The sequence below is a fragment of the Parasteatoda tepidariorum genome, chromosome 8 (genome assembly GCF_043381705.1).
Source record: "Parasteatoda tepidariorum isolate YZ-2023 chromosome 8, CAS_Ptep_4.0, whole genome shotgun sequence".
NCBI lineage: Eukaryota > Metazoa > Arthropoda > Arachnida > Araneae > Theridiidae > Parasteatoda > Parasteatoda tepidariorum.
Genome location: NC_092211.1, coordinates 55,368,433 through 55,394,573, shown reverse-complemented (window position 1 = coordinate 55,394,573; position 26,141 = coordinate 55,368,433). Strand labels below are relative to the sequence as shown.

Here is a 26,141-nt window from a genome sequence, read left to right as displayed (position 1 = left end):
GCCCTAGTTCTTTACAACGGTGGCTCAGCGCTTTTCCCCACTGATTCATCGTGGCTCATAATCATTACTACTAAAATCAAAAGTATCGATACACCAGGGAATGAGAATAAACTTTCCAACTTCGACCCGCAGTAACTCATCGTTTAAATAAAATTGTAACACGCGATAATTAAGCTTGACATTTAAGCTATTCACAGCATAAAATATCTAAACTATAATGCAATTCAAATCGGGATTCCTTTAGGAATCTGAGAAAATTCTTGCAATTTAAATTGAAATTTTTCTTTTCACAGAACTGCTATAATAGGAGATGTAACCGTAACCCAAAACCTTTCAAGAAGTTGCTCAGGGATCAGGGAACTGGCCTTGCACCAGAAAGGTTCTGGGTTCGAATCCCAGGCAAGGCACGAATGTTCTTTCATTCTCTGTGCTATCTGTCCCTACCGTGGGAGCAACGTTGGCCCAACTAATATAATGTGCCTGATAGATTGGCCAGCTAATGTGCCTTTCAGATGCCTGTATGACATAGGTCATTCTTCAGGTGGGCATTGGAAAAAAAGTTTAGGAATTTTAATCAAAAGACAACGAAATACCTAAGACATTGAAAGTACATAAAGTGACACACTATAGTTTCAGTTCTATAAACAAGAACCTTCATCAGTGTCTAAACATCAAATTTTGACGTCGACATCATTAAATAAAGTTGCGCTGCGCGTCCGGCTTAGTTACGTTTAAAGTTTACATGTCAAGATTTGGTATCGTTCTTTCCCCGGTATGTACTCTTTGCAGTTCTGGTGAGGACATGGACTCCACGCACCTTCTCCGCTGCTCTGCACTTTGCAGGAGTTCTATCACTGAACGCTATTGGGAAGCTAGAGACATGTTGTGATTAATAGACTCTGTTGCAGCATCTTTTGTTTCTGCTCTTATTTTTAGATGTTTATGTATGCTGTTACTGTCTATAAACTGCCATAGGAAATAAAAAAAAATTTAAAAAAAGGTTTAGAATGTTGTACAAGATAATTTTGAAAGGTGACCAAGCTGGTCGCCAAAGACGGCCAATACCTAAAAATTCTTACTTCATCGGTAACATGGCATTTAGTACTCCATTAAAGTTTTATCAAGCTTTTATCATATTGAGGTACCACGATTTAAGGTACAACTTTAAACCAAATCATTTGAAAGTGTAGATGAATACTATTTTGTTTATCTGCTTAACTGCATCAGGTCGTACCTTATTTAAAACAGTCTAAGTCGTGTACTTTTTGAAGAATTGTAAATGACTTACATTGGCCGGATATACAAATGCTTCAACTTGTGCTACGCCATGAGCATTCTCTGCCACGCAAACATAATTTCCCATGTCACTCCATTTTAGATTCCTGATGATTAAATCTCCACTAGGTAAAACCTGAAGGAAAAGAAATGTTACCACTGTCATATATCAAACAATCATAACGTGTAAAATTTTTGAATAAAGCAATTTTAGGGAGCGATATTAAGTGATTTTTCACAGAAATAAATTTTAGACTCTCCAAGTCAAAATTCTTGATGGTTCCATCAAAACTTTTTGATGGTTTATGTTGGTTGTTTCAGTGCGATTCATGATGGTACAGCATCATTCCACCATAGTCCAGCAATTTCCATTCTATGCTCATGGTGTTTCATATGCCAACAAACTTCCATCATTCCATGGTGGAAAAGGCTACTTTAAAACTATGATGGTTAACCATCAAGAGAATTTGATTCTCATGAACCAACAATTCATGATGATCCGTGATGGTTCCATTTCCATGATTTAATGGGAATAATTGTTGGTTCAACAGGAATATACCATCAAAAACATTTAATTTTTTTATGTTGACCCATCATAAACCAAACCGAATTCCTACATTGAGGTGATGGTGGTTCATGACCGTTCCAAGATTTGATTTTTAAGAAATTAAGATGGAAATGGACATGAACAACCATCAAAACAAATTGCTATTCTTATGTTGGACCATCGTAAATCAGTCAGAGCTCCTACACTGGGGTGATAGTTACTTATGTTGGTTACTATCAAAAAATATAATGGTTCATGATGGAATTATTGATGGTTGCCATCAAGATTATGTTGGTCCATCTATAGAATACCGTCAAAAATTTTGACTTGGATCTCTAAATCAGCGGTTCCCAATTTTTTTCGCTACTGAATATTGATATCGTAACTAATAAAAATTGCCCTGACTGTCGGAACCCTGAAGTTCCGAGGAACACCATTTGAGAAACACTGCTCTAAACAGTATTATCTGATTAAAAATTCGTTTGCTTCAAAAATATATAAATAAGAAATAAGTAAACTTGTTTCAAGAGCGCAAAATCAGGCGCCCATTTTTAAGATTTGTCAGACATGAATAAGAAGAAACAAAAATGATTTGAAATATAAAACGAAAAGTTGCCAACGAGAAATGGAAAAATAAAGGTGAGAAACAAAACCAGAGAAAACATAGTAGCTGAGACAAAAAAGACGAAAAACAGAACAAGAAAAAACACAGTGGTCGAGAGAGGCAAATCAGGGTAAAGTGCATTTCCAATCTCTATTGAGAGGTTTTGAGAAACTAATGTCGTTAACTGTGGTTTTGCTTGTTTCGTTTCTTCCCTATATTTCTCAATTTTTTGTTGTCAACTTTTCGCTTCATATTTCAGATAATTTTTGTTTCTTCTCATTCAGGCTTACAAGTCCTGAAAATGGACGTCTGTTTTTGAGCGCTTGGAACATGTCGGCTGTTATTTTCTATTTACATATTTTTGAAGTAAATGGAGTTTTTAATAAGTAATATCTTATCGCTTCAGTTTCTTGGGATTATTTCGTTAATCTCTGAAAAGTAATTTTAATAGGCTATCAAAAATTTCGCTTTAACATAATTTGAAAAATTTAACCTCTTTTATAACAGATACTAATAGAATGGAAAAATCAGTTAATAAATGCTTCTAATCTCTTAACTTACAGATCTTTTTAGTTACAATTTATTGCATATTTTTCTAAATATTTACATTTTTGTACATTCTCAAACTACTCTTACATTACTCTTTTGTACATTCTTATTGGTTCTTATACAGTTTGAAAATTTATGATATGCTCCGACTTTCTTTGACGTTTGTCGCAACATTCATGATATCGAATATTATTACATATAACGTTTTTAAATTTGTACATTTTCGACATGAAATAGACTAAAATTTTAATTTAAAAAAAATCTGTTGTATTAGGAGTAAAACTTTATTCAGATCTGAAATCCCTTTACCCGAGTTAGGCAAGATCAAGTATTTGTACAAATGCAAGAAAAATGTTATTACCCAGTGCTATTTATTTAAAATATATTATAATTTATAGGGCATTTATTTATGAAAATAAATTAATATTTATATATATAATAAATTACAATGCGTATATGTAATTGTTATACATTGTTATTTAAAAATATATTATAAAATATATTTTACATGAATAGAAATTTAAATCTAATTTTGTGCATTCCTACTAAGATGAAATATAAGGTATTAGGAGTTTTATCACCTGTTTGTAAACTACCGAATTGTGTACAAAAAAATATAACCGATGTTTTAAAAATTCGGTATTGTTCCTTTTTATTTAAAACAAGATAGGTTGATATTACTTATTAGTTTAATGACTTTAAGAATTTAGTAGTTATCAAAGCGAAACGACTTCTGCAAAAAATTATCATTGCAAAACGACTTTTGCAAAACTTTTGCAAAATTATCAAAACAGTTTGTACATGGTAAAAATCAATATTTTGTATCAATTAAATATTTATGCATACCTCATATCTGCCAGATTCATCTGCATCTATTTCTCTTTCTTTAGGATCGTACCATTTTATGGAAGGCATTGGAACTCCATCAGCTCTGCACATTATTTTAGTGCTCTCACCTTGATTCTCAAGCATTGTTTTCGTCCACTGATGAATGCGAGGAGCACGTCCTGCAAGGTGCGAATTCGAATTTTTTTAATTGCATAAATATAATGTTTAATGTTGGGTCAATTTGTTATTAGGAAGTGCTCTCCTTATTCGAAAGGCATTCACTGTACCCTAAATTGCAGCAATTACTATACATGAAAGCTTTTCGAGATGCTATGGTTAAATTAAAACCGCAAATTGTACTAAGTGGAATAAGTTGTTAAGTATTACTTTGAAAATGTTTCATTTTTAGAACATACGTTATGATTATTTTTAACTATAGAATATTAATTTAATCTGCCTAGTTTTGGTACATTTTACGTTCTTTGTCGATGTCGTATGCCATGCGACGAAGAAAAAAATTAAATTCGTCGCATATATTTTTGCTGGTAATTAGAGGGTCAGAAAAAATATATAAAAGGAACCCTGGTGTCCAATCTGCTAAACCGGCTAAGAGTGCAGCAAATTTGCATAATATTATGGTTTAAAAGTACAGATACTGTATTTTAATGTTCATAGTATCAGCTACAGATATAAACGTTATTCTATAAATGATAGTGCTACTATATTTTTCAACAACAGTGTTAATTAGTTCTCATCCATTAAAGTAATAAATGAACAAGAAATGTAAAAAATTACCAAGAGGGATTTAGATCTAAGGGAAACAGTAATTCCTCATTGAAATTACTTTAATTTACAAAATCAATTACTGATAAATTTTTAAATTTGAATGAGAAAGAAAAATTTTCAAAATTGTTTTCTTCAAATTTTATATTTTAGTACAAATATAATTTCGATAACCTAAAGAATTTTTTTTAGTGGCTGTTAGACACTTTTTTAAAATTAAAATGTACCAAAATATATTTTTGCTCGTAATTACAGTGTCAGAAAAAAAAATATATATAAGAGAGACAGTGTTCCATCTGCGGAAAGGGTTAAGAGTGAAGCAAATTTTCATAATATTATGGTATAAGGTTCAGCTCACAGTATTAACTACAATATTACAGTTCAGTTTAACATTTATAGTATTTGCTACAGATATAAATGATACTCTATAAATGATGGTGCTACTATATTTTTGTGCAACAGTGTCAATCAGTTTACATCCTTATATGAAGAAGAAATATAAAATAATTACCAAATATGGACTTGTCATGACATTTTCTCTCATCCGATGATGATACAGATATCCTCGTAGAAGTACTCTCTCTGAGTTTTGCAGTTTCAGCAACGCAAGTATAATCTCCCTCATCATCCATGGACAGACAGTCCAAGTAAAGTCTTGAAGTTGTGGACGAAATTTGAAGTTTATTGCCACTCACTTCGCTGTCTTCGAAAGCTTTTATGTCCAATTCGTCTTGCAAATTAATCTGAAATATAATGTTTTAATTATATTTATTAGTCACATAAAACTGTGCAGGAAAAGCTGATGAATAATGCACCTAAACGTCGTAGGAAAATCCATGAAATCCAGTTCTTAACGCTTTTAAGTTATAAGTCAGCTGGAACTCAAAGAATTTAAATCCTAGTCATATGCCGGTTTTATGCACTTGCCAATTAAAGGCCGAAATATAGCACTTATCTAAAACAACACAAATATCTATAAAAAAGCTTACAAGACGTCTTAAATGTGATTGACGATGTGATTAGTCAAGCAAAGAAAAATGGAAGAGGATAGAAATATACGGCTTGCTGTGTTCCACTTAGGAAACAAGAAATTCATTCTCGCCAAACTTTAAATAATTATAAAGTTTTTCAAAAGATGGCGCCTCTGATTGAGAAACCCTTTCAAACAATATTTTCAAAATAAAAATTATTTTCAGCTACACTAATGAGCAGTGTGAGAACAAAATTATCTGACGTTGGCAAATATATTAGTTGAAATTGTCAGCGGTTCGATAGAAAACAACAGATTATATTTTTACCCAGCAGTGCCATCTGTTGGCGAACTTCGCTAAAACTTTTCAAACTTGATGTGAAGAAATTCTATGATTTCCGAAGCAAAATTCAGCAAATCAAACTCCTCTTGTTTTTTTGTGACACATTGTAAAATTTTATTAGTTAATTTCTTGAAATTGATTTTGCATTCTTACCTTTGACATCATTTCTCCACCCTTCAGCCAGTATATCCGGGGAGGAGGATTTCCACCAGCCTGACATTCCAAAAACTCACTATCGCCTTCTTTTACTCGAACAACTGGCGGTGGTCTTTGGTGAAGACGAAGGTGAGATTTTGATAGAAACCAGTTATGATCATCTAAAATTAAAAAAAAAAAAAGGAATATTTAATTTCTTTGCAGTCTTGAGTTTAGTCACAAATTGCAATTTTTAAATTTTTGAAGAATTTATTAAAAGAGACAGAAAAAGTGTTGATTATTTCCTACTGCGGCGTAACTACCACTACGATTATTAAATATCAATTCCCTAGTATATAAGATATACTAACTCGATTTCAGTTTGGGGTTACTTTCGATAGATGAAGGTTGACATTATCGATAACTCCATCCCCACATTGGTGATCTGCGGACATGATATGAACTCGCCTACATTTAAAACACCGGCCACTTCGATGAATGAACCACATTGAACAGTGGACTTGCTAATTGTGACTGCGTCCTCCTCCTTTTCGCGCTGTTGCTTCTCAATCTCATTAACCCACAACGGGATACTGCACACACAGGAGAGACCATACACACTGCACTTGAACTTAATACAGCTCTCACGACAAACGCTCGAGATCCGGTGAACTTAATACAGATCTCCCGGTCTTTCGCAAATACGACAACTAGTAGTATCCGTTCCTCAAATTCTATACCTGATAAAATTCTGGTGAGGGAGTATTGTGGCGTAACTACCAGTGCGATTATTAAAAATCAATTCACTAGTATTGTTTGTCTAAGATAGGTACTCTGCCAGACATTCGTTTGGAGCTGTGGCGGAGACTATGGTAACGAGATATGGTAATTTCAAGTAGGGGTGCCGGATCCCTCTTGAGGACTGGTTTCGGCGAGAGAAGAGACCTCATTCATCGAAGCTACCCTCTCTAAAATGCCCTCTTCTTGTTTCCATAGCACCAGACTGCCGCAGAGTTAGTGGCGGTCAGAGTACCTATCTTAGACAGGCAGTATCTAAAACATGCTAACTCGATTCAATCTTAGGGAACCTCTCGATTGATGAAAGTTAACATTGTCGATAAATCCTCTCCCCAAGCCATTAACAATGGGAAGTTAATCCTTGACTTCAATCAATAAGATGATTCGTGAATTCGAACTATTGTTTTGAAGCTCGATTCATGTCTTGGTGTGATTCGCTGAAGTAACTCGTTGATTCGAATATTTACCATGACGACCGTGAAACCTGGTTCAAATCCCTGAATTTCAAACCGTTTGTTCCAATAACAGAATTTAAATTGTAGATCAGAATAATTTAAAGTCACTGAATTTAAATTGTTGATTTGGAGATTGATTCAGTTCGAGAGAATCCTGAAAGCAGCAAAGGACATTCCATAAATGTCAACAACATTGTTTTTTGCAATTATCAATTTAGGAACTTTGAATTATTGACTATTTGAATAATTAAATTATTGATTATTCAAAAAATGAAATTTTAATAAGTTACTAAATTACTGATTCATCAAATTTTAAAATTTTTAACTCGTACCATTATTTTGACCCTCGATTCAAGCTATTCTCTGAAGTAGTATTCAGATTCGATTCACTATTTTGATGCCTGACACAAATCTCTAAAATTAAAGTATCGATTGGAGAATAGATTTAGTTCAGTTGAAACCCGAAAGCAGTAAAAAACATTCCATAAATGTCAACAACATTGTTTTTGCAATTATCAAATTCAGCCATTGAATTATTAATTATTTGAATTATTAAATTATTGATTATTCAAAAAATTAAATTATAATATGATACTGAATTATTGATTCATCAAATTTTTAAATTTTTAACTCGTACCATTATTTTGACTCCCGATTCAAGTTATTCTCTGAAGCAGTATTCACATTCGATTTACTATTTTGATGCCTGACACAAATCATTATAGTGAAAGTGTTGATTTGATGATAGATTTAGTTCAAGACAAACCCGAAAGCAGCAAAATACGTCATCAAAATACCACAAACGTCAACAGTATTGTTTTTGCAATTATCTAATTAAGCCTTTGAATTATTGATTATTTGAATTATTAAATTATTGATTATTCAAATTATTAGATTATTAATTATTTAAGTTACTAAACTATTGATAACTCGAATTTTTAACTTGCTAACTCGTACCATTATTTTAACTTTCGACTCAAATTATTCTCTGCTATAATTTTCCTATTGGATCCACTGTTTTGATATCTGACGCGAATTATTAAAATGTAAATTGATGTTTTGACCATAGATTTAGGCCAATATAAAACCAAAGCAGCAAAAAATATTTAACAAATGTTAAGAACATTGTTTTAGTTATTATTAAATTGACGCGCTAGCCGACCTGGTGGCCGAGTGGTTAGCGTGCCTGACTGAGGAGCCACTGGTCACGGGTTCGAATCCTGCTCAGTGCATGGATGCTTCTTTCTCTCTGTGTTCTATGTCCTTTCTCCTTTGCGTGTGATTGTGTGAATGTCACCCGCACTACAAACGGGTTTGTGGTTGTGTGACGTGGGTGCCGCTGCTCCACCACCGTGGCTTCGCCACAGGTGCCCACTGGGTAACGAGAAGAGAGTAGCAGTTCTGGCATTCCTGTGGCCAATGGGACAACCCCCAAGTGCCCGCCATTAAAAAAAAATTGAAGCGCTAAGAGCAAATATAAGTATTCTCTAAGAAATAATTACTTTCAATTCTTATTTTAGGAAAAAGTATATCTTTCAAATAACGCTTTTACTATACATTTGTTTAACTGTTTTTAGTCTGATTCCCTTTCCTTTCTTTAAGAATAAATATATTGAAATATTTAGTCCATTTTCAAAGACTTTATATTTTATTTTTATAAAATACTCGAATTTAAAGCTACAAATCTTATGATAAAATAACCGGCAACACGTCTTAAATTTTTGTGGAGGTATTCGAAAATTGATTTCGTCACAAAAATAGACACCTTCTTTAGTTCGAACATCGTAACAGAAGATGAGATACTTTTTTAGAAACTTATGCTGTTTTTCTTTCAAATAGCTGTAAGGCTTGAACTAAAAATAGAAAAGTCCAAAGTGAAATAGTCTTTTTTTTTTAAACAAATAGAATTTGGTAGTTGAGTTTTGTTTATATTGTAAGAAATTTTGTTTGTCACTGGGGAAATCTTTTTTTACGAGATTTAAAAAAGCGTAGGAGAATAAATTTTAGTGTTCTAGTTTGTGAAATATTCTTGTACTTAATGTGTATTATTTTCTACGAATCTTCTATAGTTTCTGTTTTATTCAACAATCAAAAACTAATTTTCCTGTTTCTAGTGTATGACTTAACAATTCAAAAATGTAAGAATAATATTCAAAATTTATTCTAAGGCTTATAATACATATCACGATGTACTTCAAAATGTATACTTAGGCTCATAATGCACATCACAATGCATTTCGAAATGTATGCTAAGGCTCAAAATGCACCTAACGATGTATTTCAAAATTTAAACTTAGGCTCATAATGCGCATAACGATGTATTTGAAAATCTATACTAATGCTCATAATTCACATCACAACGTATTTAGAAATGTATGCTAAGTCTCATAAAGCACATCACGATGCGTGTAAGCGAAATAAATTTATATTAATGCGCATAATTTACATCACGATCTATTTTAAAACTCATACTAAGACTCATTTTATCACGAAGCCGTGATGGATCAGGGGATAGAGCGTTCGCCTTTCAATGAGGTGAACCAGGTTCGAATCCCAGCTGTGGCTGGTCGATACGAATTCCGCATCCAGTTTGCACAGACCACAGCTGACTCAAAATATCCTCAGTAGTAGACGGATCATGGATTAGAGTCCCCATGCCGTCAGGCTAACCGTGGGAGAATTTCATGGTTCTCTAACCTTGGGACGTTTTCGTAGTTTTCCTCTCCATGTTACGCAACTGCGGGTTAGTTCCATCGAAAAGTCCTCCCCGAAGGCAAATTTCTCCCAATACTTGATGCAGGAGTTCCCTTGTCTTCTGTATTGAGTTCAAAGTTAAAAGGTTTGAGAGTTGAACATTAGTAGTCATAAATCCCGAAAATTGGATAGGCTGTTCAACAAGGGTTATAAAATAAAATGAATAGATCGGTGTAAATCAAAGTTTATTCTAAGACTCATATTGTATTTCATGATCTGATGTTCATTGTTTATGATGTGTAATTTATCTCAAATTCCAATAGCTACAATTAAATATAATTTAGTTTTAACATTACATCACCAATTAGAAACGTACGTTTTTAGTTACTGAAAAAATTCCGTATTATAAATAAAATTGATTTTTGTAACTTATATAGTTTTTATTTTAAATACTCGTATGCAAAACAAACTACGGAATAAATGTGGGGGTAAAATAACTCAAAGGGAAGATGATAAGGTAAAATGAGTGCAAAATACAAAAATCATAAAAAAATATTAGTTTCTATTAGATTTTGCATCGACATAAGAGTAAAACTTTTCAACTCATAAACAAATTAGATTCCATTCATATTAGTTAAAGGATGTGCGCAGTAAGGCGTACACAACATTTAAAAGTAAAATACCACAAAAAATGCTTTATCTATATGCTTATATCGATTATTTGATTACTTACCATCTCTATTTTCTCCTCGTTTTCTTGACTGGTCCTAAAATATAAAATAAAAATTAAATAAAATTTCATATTTCAATAAATTTTATGATATTTTAATGAATTTCACGATAATATAATAAATTTATTATATTTTAATTAATTTTACTATAATTTAATAAATATAACAATATTTTAATAAATGTCAAAATAATTCAATAAATTTCAAAACATTTTAATCAATTTTACGATAATAAATAAATAGTACGATGTTTTTAAAATTTTTGCAATAATTTAATAAATTTTATGATTCTCTAATTCACGATGTTTAAACGCGAAATAATCTTTACAATTCAATTCAATCAGTTTTCAATTATTTCTATCACTTGAACTTAAAATCAAAATCGAAGATATTGTCATTAAAAAATCTCTATGTTTCTGCGTTGTGCCATTTATTGCGAGTTTATTATTTTTTTTCCTTGCAGAAATCTAGAGTTTAAACCTTTCTTTTGAAATGAAAGTTTTATTTGAATATAGTTAAGAACTTTTCTGAATTTAACTTTGCTCCTTTTATATGCCAGTTTTGATTTTCTTGTAAATTTTTAACTTTTAGAAAATTACAAAGCGAAATAAAATTTTTTTATTGAAATAATGAATTACCTAATTATTATTTCAAACATTCATTAACGAAATACTTCAACTTTTAAAACAAATCTAAGCACCTTAGTATCAAAATTAACGAAAAAACAAAATTTGTCGAAATCAGATTCGACGAAAATTTATTCAATCTGTTCCATTTAAGGAATTTTCGTTCGAGCGGAATACTTTTTTACTTGTGTTTTTACGAAAGTTAATATTATTATTTATTATTAAAGTTATATTGGTAGTTTTATATTGTTAGTTTAATATTGTTATTTNTATAAGATTGCGTAGCAATTTTCGGGGGTTGGTGAGTGTTAGCGAGCAGGGGGCGCAGCCCACTAGTTATTATTTATTATTAAAGTTATATTGGTAGTTTTATATTGTTAGTTTAATATTGTTATTTTTTCTGTTTTTTTAGATTGAAAATTTAAACAGATTTAAAACATTTGTAGAATATTTTACTTAATTTTAAGATTTTTGTGTCACTAAAAACATTACTTGTTAAAAACTCTTTTAAAAAAGCGTTTGCTTTCATGTTTCTAGAAAAATCTTACTAATTGTAATTAAAAATCAAATTGCACAAAAACATGAGGAATTTTGAGAAAGTAGTTATAAAATATCACTAATATTATATAAAAAATGAATAAGATGAAGGAAAAAGAATATTTAACCAATATTACTTTTTCAGTTAAATAAATAGCAAAAATCGATGTTGAAAGTTTAGATAACTTACGTTCAAATTCTTCGATTGTTTTCGTACGTAATTAAGTAGAATAATAAAAGTTTACGAACTAATATAATTCATTCTTCTGTGACGATTTCTTTTAACAAAATAAAAGGAATCTCCAATGCTACTCTTTATTCACCCTTTACTGTTTCCGTTACTTTTGTTTTCATAATTTGGTATGTTTGTTGTGGCATCATAAATAAATGGAATGTATACATGGTGATAACTAAGATAATAATATTTTCAGTATTTTTCCTTTTCTCCTTCATAAAATAGAATTTGCTTTTGCGAAGTGTGCTAAAGGTTTCAAATTGATTGCGCAGTTTAATGTTTACCAGATAAAATATTTATCATTTAAGACAGGTATATACTTCTTTAGATTCCTTTTGTGATACTAAAAACATGAAGACGATTATCTTTACCAAATGAGTAAAAATCTATATAAATTTAAGTCTACAACATACTATTCGTTGTTGCTATTACATATGCCACTTGCCAATATCAGCAAGTCTGCTTATGAAATCAAGCGAATTTTTAAGGCAGAGGGTTCGTTTCTTCTTTTTTCAATGGCATCATCTATGTCCAAGAATACGGCTTCAGCCTTACACACGTCACAGCCCGTTTCTCATGGAGGACCCAATTTCCCTCTAATCATTCATCCATAGATCGTAATTTTGCCCTGAATCAGAGAACGATCAATCTGCTATTCAGTACCCCAAAGGTATTGATTTGTTTCTGGAACTTGGAGGACATTGTGACTCTGACAGATTTAACGTGCACCAGTCACCATTTAATACACAAGGATTCTCCGGATGGTGGGATTTGAACTCACGTTCTCACGAACATGAGCCCGACGACCTACCAACCAGACTCTCCCGGCCCTCAACATACTATTTAAATTGGGTGAATAGTTGCGTTGTCTAATTTATATTGTTATGTGAAAAAATCAAAGAATAATAAGTAAAACAAAATAAGAAATATAATATGTCTCCCAAATTTTATATTGGCAAAAATCGTTTCGCAGTTTCTGAAATTGAACTCATTAAAATGCTTCACCTCACATATTACGTTCCATTATTTCTTTGAAAGATATTCAATAAAGAACATTCACATTAATGTATTTACAAATACAAAATTTCCGAAATTTATAAAGCATTTTCAAAATACCTAACTTATTTCAATAAGTCAAATATCCTTATGCTGAAAAGCAAACATTTTGTTACATGAAAACATGCCACGGAACACAGATTAAGAATCACTGGTGTAGAGCACGCCTACGCCCTTATTGTCAATTTCAGATCGTCACCAACAAAACGTTTGGGTACACTGTAAAAAAATTTCCTCATCAAATTAAACTAAAAAGTATCAACAATGTAGGTGACGGTACTTTTTACAGCAAAATCCATTTTAATTCGAACANCCACTTGCCAATATCAGCAAGTCTTCTTGGGAAATCAAGCGAATTTTTAAGACAGAGGATACTTTTCTTCTTTTTTTAATGGCATCATCTATATCCAAGAATACGGCTTCAGCCTTACACACGTCACAGCCCGTTTCTCATGAAGGACCCAATTTCCCTCTAATCATTCATCCATAGATCGTAATTTTGCCCTGAATCAGAGAACGATCAATCTGCTATTCAGTACCCCCAAAGGTATTGATTTGTTACGGGAACTTGGACGACTTTGTGACTCCGACAGATTTAACTTGAACCAGTCACCATTTAATACACGAGGATTCTCCGGCCGGTGGGATTTGAACTCACGTTCTCACGAACATGAGCCTAACGTCCTACCAACCAGACTATCCCGGGCCTCAACATACTATTTAAATTGGGTGAATAGTTGCGTTGTCTAATTTATATTGCTATGTGAATAATCGAGGAATAATGAGTAAAACAAAATAAGAAATATAAAATGTCTCACAAATTTTATATTGGTAAAAATCGTTTCGCAGTTTCTGAAATCTTAAAATGCTTCACCTCACATATTACGTTCCATTATTCTTTTGAAAGATATTCAATAAAGAACAATCACATTAATGCATTTACAAATACAAAATTTACGAAATTTATAAGACTTTTTAAAATACCAAACTTATTTAAATAAGTCAAATATCCTTATGCTGGAAAGCCAACATTTTGTTACATAACAACATGCCACGGAACACAGATTAAGAATCACTGATGTAGAGCACGCCTATTGTCAATTTCAGATCGTCACCAACAAAACGTTTGGGTACACTGTAAAAAATTTCCGCATCCAATTACAATAAAAAGTATCAGCAATATGGGTGGTGGTACTTTTTACAAAATCCATTTTTATACAAACACGGCACAAAAAAATTTGATTCACCGTAATTTTTATAGTAATACTTACGAAAAATCGCTGATTTAAATAAATATTACTGTAAAAATTACGGTACGCTCTTTTACGGTAAAAATGGATTTTACGGATGATGCACCCAAATTGCCGGTTTTTAATACAATTATTTGATCCGGAATTTCTTTTTTTGGTGTAGCTTTAATTCGATGTAAAGTATCTAATCAAATCAAATCAGTGAGATTTAAAAATAAATGTAAAAAAAAGTTTATAATTTCTGTAACAATTCTTACACTTATACTACAAAAGTTTTCGCCGAATCTATTTACCAGAATTAATGATTCTCTGAAATCATTTAATTTAATCATTCAGTTCTTAATGTATTTTATTCTTATTCTATCACTTATTCTTATTCCATCCCTAATTCTTATTCTATCACTTATTCTTATTCTATCACTGATTCTTATTCCATCCCTAGTTCTTATTCCGTCCCCTATTCCTATTCCATTCCTAATTCTTATTCCATCCCTAATTCTTATTCCATCACTAATTCTTATTCTATCACTTATTCTTATTCCGTCCCTAATTCTTATTCCGTCCCTAATTCTTTTTCCATTCCTAATTCGTATTCCATCACTTATTCTTATTCAATCCCTAATTCTTATTCTATCACTTATTCTTATTCCATCCCTAATTCTAATTCCATTCCTACTTCTTATTCTATCATTTATTTTTATTCCATCCCTAATTCTCATTCCATTTCTAATTCTTATTCTATCACTTATTCTTATTCCATCTCTAATTCTTATTCTATCACTATTATCACTAATTTTCCTACTAGTAACAGTTTTAAACATAATAGTTTCATTTAAGTAGCAGACATTTTTTTTTAGTCTAAACACAAATTTCCATATAAATTATGTAGTTTCCATTAAAATATGTAGTTTTTTTAAGTTATCTTACCTTTGTCTTTCCGTAATCAAGGTGCCTAGAAAAAGCTGAAGGGACCGTTGCCAGAATAAGAAACAGTATAGTGTTCCACTGCATCATTTTGACTTTCACGAATTTTAAATGTCACAAATTCTTTCTTTAAATTCTGAAAGAAAAACGAGTCACATATAAAAAAGTGTTGCATAATATATCGATTCTAGACTCTTTAAAATTAATCTTAATCAATACGATTTCTTCCTTCAAAATATGTTTAAAACATAATATTTTAAATTGTGTAGTGAGCAAGGAACGAAAACGGAACACCCTGAACAACTTTTGATTTTAATGCTAGTATTTTTAAGTACTGGGACTTAAATTTGACAGTTTACGTGGTGTATGCAAATCACTTCAAATATATTAATTAATTAACGCAGACGATATTTTAAGTTACAAAATCAGTCTCTGAATAAACACATGCCCTCAAAATATAAGGGGGTAGCCGACATCTGGGAAATATGGTCTCAATAATTTGATCAGGAGAGAAGTCTGAAGTTACGAGCCTTAAATGTTAATTTTATTTTTTGCTTTTTTTTGGTGGTGATTTTAAATTTGTCGGGGTCACAAAGTCCTCCAAGTTCTCGTAACAAATAAATACACCGAAGGGTATTGAATTGGAGATAGATCGTTCTCTGGTTAGGGTCAAAATTACAATCTGTGGATGAATGAATGGAGTACGATTGGGTACTCCTTGTAAAACATATTTTAAAAATCGCTTGATTTCTTGCAGGTTTGCTGGTATTGGCAAGTGACATAAGTGACAACAACAACTTTCTGCTTACTTTTAATGCCTCGAAAATTTTTCAAGTGACTCCAACGCTTTTTGCAAGCAATTATGAAATCCTTTCGACCAAAGTTAATTCCATGGAAAAATAATTTTTAATAAGTATTTATTATTTTATTTATTAATGGTCTAAAACATTCGAGTTATAAGGCATTAAAATGTTTAAATAATTTTAAAGAATGTATTTTCATCTGACAAAATACAATGCTGGATCAAAATTAGTCAAAGAGTAATTTTACGATCTTTTTAAAATTCGATTCCTCAGAAACTTATGGACCCATTTCATTTTACCTTATAAAATTGCGTTCCTTAAAATGATGCATAAAACTGAATACCTTATAATTCCAAAATCTTTTCGACTATTTTTTAATAAAACAAATACTTGTTAAAATATATTATGCATATAATTATTTTTGGTTAAACCGATTTTATAATAGTGTGTAAAAAGTTCTCTTAAAAAGTTCGAGATATATGATAAAATAAAATTAAATCAAATTATCATTAAATAGTCCAAACTTTGTACCGCACGCCTGGCTAAATTATTAGAGCCTTTTTCTCCTGGGTGGGGCTACTCCTCTTATTTTGAGGGTAAGGAATTAATCTCGTCGAAAAAAAGATATGCTTATTCAAAGAAAGTACTTTTTTGTGTCTGATTTCGTACCTCAAACCATTAAGATTGAGTCCTTGAACGGGAAGATCCGATCATTAGATCAAAAGTTATCCAGGTTGGTCCGTTTTTTTATTTTGCGCACTGTGCATTATACTTTATAACATCCACGCTTAAAAATATACATCCACCACGCATCCAAAAATATACAAATATACCACGCTTAAAAATATACTTTATAACATCCACGCTTAAAAGAAATAAGAATATTGCTGTGTAAAATACATTATCATTCAAATTTACTAAAACCCTAAATTAAACCATATTATCATACAAATTAAACTTTTTTTTTAACTTGACCAGTAATGTGGTCCAATGTAAACACCTATAAATTTGCAGAAAATTTGCCCTGTATTATAATATTGAACCGAATTTTCTGATAGTTAAATTAATTTCTAATTGAAATATAAATTTTTAATTATTAATACATTTGTGATTAAAGCGCAAAAAAATATCATGAATAATATAGCATAAATTATAACATAAAAATAATTTAATAACCATTTAATTTTTATTTAGCATAAAAAATTGTAGAGATATGGGGAAATACACTAAAAAGAAAATTAACATTAAGGGGTCCATATTTTTGGACCATTCTTCTGACCAAAATATGGGGACCATATTTCCCAGGTTGCGGCTACCCTCTATATTTTGAGGTTTAATTAACTGATTTGAGGTCACCTCTTTAAGCCTTTAAGATTGAATCCTAGAACGTGAAAATCAATTCATTGAAATTCCTATTATATTGAATTGAGTTGTTGAATTTGGTAGCCTTCACTTTAATTGTATATTTTTAAAATGCCTGTAAGAAAGCATTCATTGCAATGATATTAAGTTTTAGAAAAATATAGATTCTATATTTCATAAAAATTTATAATTTTAAATTTTTTAAAATTTTTATTATTCGTGATCTAATGCCATTTAATAATTATTGGAATGAAAGCCTACTCACTTTAAAGAATTGAATGTAATTAGGATTCATTCAAAACAAATCAATACAAAACGGAGAAATAATGCAAAATATTGATACTATACCGACCACCTAGTCAATACTAATATTTGTATATTTTTTGGAGGTATCCTTCCGGTGAACTAAATATGCGAAAATTTCACTTAAAAGTTTTTTCACAACTGATTTCAAAATTTTATTTTCCATGTTGTTATATATTAAATACACGAAAATATCGCCAGTATTAAGTTTCAGAGATTATGACAAATATCAATTCATCGTGAAATATATAATGTTTTTAAAATTCTAGCCATTACACACGATTAAATGCAATATAAAGAGTAATAAAATTAAAATTAACTAACGTAACAGAATTGAATTAAAATTAAGTTCTATTTTTAAAAGAAATAAGAAACGTAGAAAAAAGTACTTCCAAAATTTTTCTTGACATTTTTTCCCACTAGTGGGTGGCAAAATTTCATTTAACATGTTTTTTTAATTGAGCTCTTTAAAAAACTACAATAACACCAAAATTAATTTCAGAGATTATAACGAATATCAGTTCATCATGATGCAAATAATGTTTTTAAAATTCTAATCTTTATACACGATTAAATAAAATTTAAATAATATTAAAATAAAAACTAACTCACATAACAGAATTGAATAAATATTGGATTTTATTTAAAAAAAATCATAAAAACGTAGAAAAATAAAAAATTACTTCCAAAGTTTTTCTTAACATGTTTCTCCACTAGTGGTTTGACAATTTCATTTAACAAGCTTTCTAATAAATTTTTTAATAAACTTCAACAACAACAAGATTAAGCTCTTAGAGATTATAACGGATATCAATTCATCTTGAAACATACAATGTTTTTAAAATTCAAATCAATATACACGATCAAATAAACTTTAAAATTCAATACAATAAAAACTGACTAATAGAGCAAAAATTGAATAACAATTTTTTTACCTAAAAACCAGGAGTTTTACCTAAAAACATTCAATGCAGAAAAAAAGAAATAAAACAAAAAACTACTTTCAAAATTTTCCTTAACCTACTTTTTCACTAGTAGTTTCAAAATTTCACTTCTACTTAGCTCTTTAGACTCCATTATTAAGTTTCAAAGACGAATATCAATTTATCATGAATTGCATGTTGTCTTTAAAACTCAAATCGCTATACACAATCAAATACGATTTGAAGATTAATAAAATTTAAATAAACATAATGGAATTGAAAACACTTAGGTTTTAATTAAAAAAGAAATTCCTAAGTCTGAACCCGACCTCCAAGGCCACAACTAGACTTTCGAACTTATATCTTCGGATGCCATTATAAGGCGAATCCAATACGCTTAAGGAATTGCTAATAAATAAGTAAATAAATATTTAAATTAATGCAATGTAAAAAATCTAGTTATTATACACAATGAAATACAATTTAAGGATTAATAAAATAAAAACTCACTCTTTTTATAGAATTGGGGAAAAATTGCGTTTTTTTAAAAAAAAATTCAATGCAAAACGAAGAAATAAATCAAAAAATCGCAAGTAGTGTGCTTTCGTGACCTTCTGGACCACAACTCCACTTATTTATATATCAACCAAAGCAATCCTTCAGGCGAATCCAATTCGCCAAACGAAAACAAGGGAAGGGGGAAGAAATGAGAGAAAAACTCTAAAACAAAAGCTTTAAAACAACTGGGAATCCACGATGGCCGACAGGAAATTACGGCCGGATTCCAAAGGATCTGATTCATAGGGATTCTTCCGAATTATTTTATTTTAAGTAGTCCCAATTTCTTCTTCTTTTTTTTTTTCGATTGTAGAACTTCTGGTGATGTTCTTTCCCCCTCTTCTGAACTCGTTCCGAAGGGTTTGTTCTATATGGTAATTAAATGAGTGAAAAGGTCGGACGATCTTGTCGGCACGTGGCGATGGAATATAATTCGTGTTGCGGCGGACCATGAAGTTCTGTATGCCAAATTGCCGATCTCAGAGCAATGCACTTTGATCTGTTTCACGTACCTAAGAGAATAGTAAAAATTCCGAAGAAAAAAAAAGAGGTTTTCGTAAAAAGAATTGAAGAGAAACGCACGTGGAGTTAGAAAAAAAGATTTTTTTTAAATTCGTGTTAAACCATTTATATGCCAAAATTCGAATTACATTTCATATTTAAAAAAAAAACTACCAATAAGTAAAAAAAAATATTTACATAGATATTTCTTTTGCTATAAATCGAGCTGTATTTCACAGTTTTGGTTAGTAACACTAAAATTTGTTTGCAAAGCAGACGCTCCATCTTAATGGCTAACATTTTGAAATTAAAAGAAATTGATGAAGGAAATTATGCGTTTGTGATATTATCGTATTTGGGAATATCTAAGACATGTTTTATGAAAATTGGATAAAATGACACAAATATCTACACTTTAAAAATTCGGTATTAAATTACGTTATTAAGTACTAGCACTTTATTTGCTTTTCCGTAAAATCCATTTTTACCGAAAAAATATACCTTAAATTTTACAGTAATATTAATTTTATTATAGTAATTCAGTGATTTTACTGTAATTATAACTGGAAAAAATACGGTATATCCGATATTTGTTCCTTAATAATTCTGATAAGAATGGATTTTACGGTAGCATTCCGAGTACCGGTGCTTTTTACCATTATCAGATCTGGAACTTTTTACAGTGCATACAAGTAAACAGAAGTGAGAATAATTCTGTGTCTTTATGTTATGCACATTAAGTTATTGTAGTTTTAGAGCATATTTTGCGTTAGAAATTTTATTCAATTATATTTAAAAAATACCTGAGATCATGAAAGCATATTTAGCATAAATTCTAAAGAAAAACAACAAAACATGCTTTCAAGTTCAAAAAAAGGGGCCTTCTGCTTTTTTTGCTGGCTTTAATTTATGTATTTTTATTTGTTTAGTTAAAAAAAAACTGTATGACGCATAATTCATAATTGTGTTTTTATGTCCGATTCATACAAGTATAATAGCTAATATATTTTATCGACACATATTGGTGACAAAAAGTTCTACAAAATGTTTTTTAATGTAACGAATATATGAAATTTTTGCACTTTTCTCGTTCGATTAAAAAAAAAAATCTTTAGCTTGCGATTATTTCTGTTTTAATGCAGTTCCTGCTACTATTTATGTTGTCAAATACTAGGCATTTTAAATAGTACTAATTTAGCAGCGAGCATGTTTCGCAAAGAAAACCATATAAGATTGTATGGTTATTTTAGGGCAGTGTTTCCCAAAGTGTGGTACTCGTACCCCCAGGGGTACGAGGACAGTTTAGCGGGGGTACGCTTTCTTATGCGAAATATCATGCAACATACGAAAATTTCAATTTTTTTTAAAAAAAAAACGAAGCTAGTCACGGAAATTTACGATTACGTATTTTTCTATTGTCTATTTTTGCAGAGTTAACACTTAATAATTAGTGGTGTCAACAGCTAGTTGTGATTTTTAACTTTTGTGCAATTTTTTTATAGTAAAAAATACATTTATTTCCTTATTAGTGGTAAACAGGTATATGAAGAATTCAGAAAGAGTACACAAAAGTCATAAGTTTGGGAAACACTGTTTTAGGGGATTGGTGAGCGTTAGCAAGCTAGGAGAGGAATTAAGGTTAATAATATTTGATAAAAATATGCTAGATTACTTTCAGATACGGTCTTATGCCTAAAATGGTTTCATGCCTAATTTTGGGGGTTTAAAGTAATTCTTCGTCAATTACGGATTTTTAATTCGTGAACTTCTTATAGCCTGTTGAAACATTAAATTTTTATTAAAATTTGCTTCAGAAACTTTAATTTTCCTTTCGTTCACAAAGTCTAAATTAAAGAAAATAATTGTCCTGAATTAATGTTGAGTGTTGTTATCGTGTTAATTTTAATATTCTACAAAATTATATTACACAAAAATGTATAAAATTGACATAATTAAAATTATATATTTGCGTTGCGAACTGTACATTGTAAGAAATTCCCGATCAAATTACGGTAAAAAGTATCAGCCCTCTGGGGTACTTTTTACCGTAAAATCCATTTTTTCCCTAAATTTTTACAACAATATATATTTAATTATAGTGATTCACTGTTATTACAGTAAATATTACTTAAAAAATTACGGGTTATTAGGTTTTCTTGTTCCGTAAAATTTTATGGTAAAGATTGATTTTAAGAATTCTCGATCAAATTACGGTAAAATTTATATTATGGATGTCTTTTTACCGTAATTTGATACAGAATTTTTTTGACAGTGTATGACGTGTTATTAAAGAAAAAAAACTGTACTTGAGACGTAAAGGACCAGGGAGGAATTAGACAAAAGTGAAATGCCTTTTCAAACTCTTAGTTTCAAGAAACTAGTTCAACTCAAACTAAGGAGTTATGAAAACGTAAAAAAACCTTATGAAGTATTTGGTTTCAATTAACAATCTCTTATTCTACAGTGATTATTAAAGAGACCGACTTAAAACTATTTGAATTTTGTTTAAAAATAGTTTGATAGAAACTAAGGCTATGAGACTAATTTGAAAACCATTTGCAACGTTTAGTTTCAAAATAAAGCTCAGAATAAATTAAGTATAAAATAAACGCAAAAAAACACTTGAAACCAATAGCTTTAAAAAAAACTATTTCAAAAAACAAGCATCAAATCTAGTTCTGGGTTTTTAAAAAAAGCTAGACAGTAGGAAAGAATCATTTTGAAACTTTTAATTTCAATACGCACACTACTTGAAAGGAATTTGAGATTATAGTTTCAGTAAACCAGCCTAAAACGGAAAAGCAGCTAATAAAATCAACATACAAAAAATATTTCCGTTTTAAATGTCAAGAATTGGCTTTACGGTATTTTTTTTATGTGTTTTAAAATTATAAAAATACTTTTCGTTGAAGTTTTTAGATCAGTTTCAAAACACAAGCTCAGTATAAATCAAGTATAAAATAAAGGTTAAAAAAAATGTAGGTACCTACAGTTTTAAAAAACTAATTCAATATGCACCACAGAGCTATGAAACGAACAAAAAAAACGTTTGACACTTATAAATTTTAAAAAAAAACTAGTTTAAAAAGCAAACATCAAAACGAAAGTTGAAAAAATCTTGTGTCCGGTTTTTAAAAAAAGCTAGACTAAAAGAAAGAACCATTTTGAAACGTTTAGATTCAAAATGGTTCTGGAATGGTTTTGACACGTTTTTCAAAATGGTTCTGTAATAGTTTTGAAACGTTTAGTTTCAAAATGGTTCTGGAATGGTTTTGAAATCAGTTTAAAAATGGTTCTGGAATGGTTTTGAAACGTCTAGATTCAAAATGTTCCTGGAATGGTTTTGAAACATTTAGTTTCAAAATGGTTCTGCAATGGTTTTGAAACGTTTAATTTCAAAATGTTTCTGGAATGGTTTTGAAACGTTTAGATTCAAAATGGTTCTGGAATGATTTGAAACGTTTAATTTCAAAATGGTTCTGGAATGGTTTTGAAACGTTTAATTTCAAAATGTTTCTGGAATGGTTTTGAAACGTTTAGTTTCAAAATGAGCTCAATACCATTCTAAAACATTCTATACCATTCTTAAACCATTCTAAAACAAGCAGCTCATCAAATCAACGTACAAAATATATTTCAGCTTTAAATGTCAAGAATGGGCTTTACGGTACTTTTCTATGTCCTTTAAAGCTACAAAAATTCTTTTGACAGAAAATCTGTTTTGAGGAGGTAATCGCAAAAGCAATAATAATAAAAAAAAATTAAAAAAAAAACATTCTAGAATAAATGTTTTTTTAATACGTTCTTCATTTTGTGTGTATTTGAAATTATTCGCTTCGTTGTAGCTGAAATGTTATTTAGATAATGTGTTTTGGTTCGTAAAATTGATTGAAATAAATATAAAAATGACTTTTTAAATCCAGTCATTCAAGCATGCAAATCTCTCATTTTCAATATCATTGAAGTAAATTAATGTTAACGATAAAATATTGAGTAAAATAACATTTAAATGAACGTGAAAATACAGAAACATCTTTCTCCATATTTTTACTTAAAGGACAAAAAAAAAGTTTCATTGAAGTTCATAGTTTAAATAATTATTTAAAGATTATTTCTAACAATCCATTTTATTACAAATCATTTTTTTAAGCAATAAACGTCTAAAAAATAAAACCTAAAGTTGTAGAATTTTGTTGTAACTTTTCATGTTGCAAATTCATTGAAATAAAGAAGGGACAAAGATGAAAACAGAAATCTGTTTTCTACAGCTTTATATACATGGGCATCATAGGGGCTTAATTGTTAGCGAGGACGAAATTATATTACATAGTCACAATAGCTTTCTTTATTTTACATGTAAGAATAAAAGTTTTTAAATGTTCGGGATAATTCCCGAAAATGTTCTTTATTTGTCTGAAGTACTGAGGAGGATTCTTAGAGATTTCTAAGTATTAAGGGGGGGGGGCATATACCCACCGTCCCTCTCGCCAATGACTATAAATCAAGGTTTCTTCTGTACAATATACAAAATTATTCTGAAGTTATTTTTTATGTTGAAAATTCCTTAAAAGAAGCAAGGCAAGAAGATTTAAAAATTGTAGACGTTGAAGAAGATTGTAAAATATAAATTGTGAAAGATGTAGGGGATTTGTAAAAATGTACAATCAATCTTCATTTACTTTGAACAATTATTAAAATCTGATTACTTGCTACTTGAAAAAAGGAAAAGAGATCAACTCAATTAAAATATTAACATTAAAAGTTTAATTTTTTTAGAACTATATTTCTGACTCTTTCTTTTTTTCCCAATTTACTCTGTAAAATTTCTGTCCACACTACTTTTATTTTATTTCGATTCTCTGCATTAATAAACAGAATTTTTTTAAAAAAAATTTGAATTTTGTTTTGGGCAACTAGAATCTTATTTTTTACTCTTACAATATTTTTTTGTTTTTATTTGACTCTATTTTTTTTAAATTTCTTAAGGTTCGAAAATTTTCCACTTTTAACTCTTGTTCGAATTTCTGAACTGGTTTATTTTATTGACATACATTTTTAAAGATATTTTCCAACTTTTAAAATTGTAAAATATTGTTTATTATCATTAAAAGAAACCATTCACCATTATACCTTAAAAGTTCCATTAATTGTATCAGATCCGCTATGATTGTTATGCATATTGGGAAAAAAGTGGCTAACATTTTGAATAATAATAATAATAATAAAAACGACAATTTTTAAGGTTTTATTATTCGTTATTAAAAAAAGGAAATGATTTTTTTCCTTCTATACAATAACTCGTTACATTTTTAGATGAAAACGTCAGACATTGCTAGTATAAAAACGTCATGAATTATAATAAATAAATACAGCAAAACTTAGCACAACGATTTGTAGTTTAAACTGCTAATTTCTTCCCTTCCAATTACTAATAATTAAAAATGAAACTTTCATCTAAGAAATAAAATATTCAAAAGTCCTTGTTTCGATCGGAACTAACCTCTCTTCAAATAAATTAATTACTCAAAATTTCCAAAGTTCCTGTTGTGGAATGATTTATGATTCTTCAAAGAATGAATGATATAAATTCCTTAAAAATGAAGAATGTAATTTCTCACCAAAGAATGATTTATTTTACATTTATAATTTAGAATAAAATATTATTACTACGATTTGTAGTTTAAACTGCTAATTTCTTCCTTTCCAATGACTAATTATTAAAAATAAAATTTCCATCTAAGAAATGAAACATTCAAAAATCCTTGTTTCGATCGGAACTAATCTCTCTTTAAATAAATTGACTATTTAAAATTTCCAAAGTTCCTGCTGTGGAATGATTTATGATTCTTTAAAGAATGAATGATATGAAAATGAAGAATGATTTTTAACATAATTTCTCAATAAGGAATGATTTATTTTACATTTGTGATTTCGAATAAAATATTGTCTTAAAGAAGGAATTTTTTAAAAATTCAATGAATGAAATTTCTCTTCAGAGAACAAAATATTTAAAAAATTATAATTTCCAAAACTTAAAAAAGTTCGATTCATTTTTTTCTCCGAAGAACAAACTATTCACAAAATAAAAATCATAGAATAGAACCATAATTTATCTAAGTATTATGAAAAAAGGAAATAGTATAAAAATACATAGCCCACCTGCTCGAATCAACAAAAATAAATCTTCGAATCGAAAGAAGAAACTTACCGCCACGTGGTCTTTTCCGATATACCTGCTTGGAATACAATGATTCACTCCTCTTCGCGATCTTCAGCATCTTTCATTTCATTCCTCCTCCTCCTCCCCTCTCCACAATACCTCCTCCCCTCACCGTAGCAACCACAACAAGA

At 30.0% G+C, this 26,141-nt stretch overlaps 1 protein-coding gene across 1 annotated transcript; it reads right to left on the bottom strand.

Moving 5' to 3' along the window:
- Positions 1-1,288: 1,288 nt before the first annotated feature.
- Positions 1,289-26,141, bottom strand: LOC107448807 (zwei Ig domain protein zig-3; the record flags this gene model as incomplete). The annotated part of the gene is given in 7 exon segments (XM_043042436.2): positions 1,289-1,411; positions 3,822-3,982; positions 5,098-5,329; positions 6,053-6,216; positions 10,715-10,748; positions 15,344-15,476; positions 25,999-26,141. Coding segments are annotated over 6 exon segments (801 nt in total), but the record flags the coding sequence as incomplete, so codon positions are not given.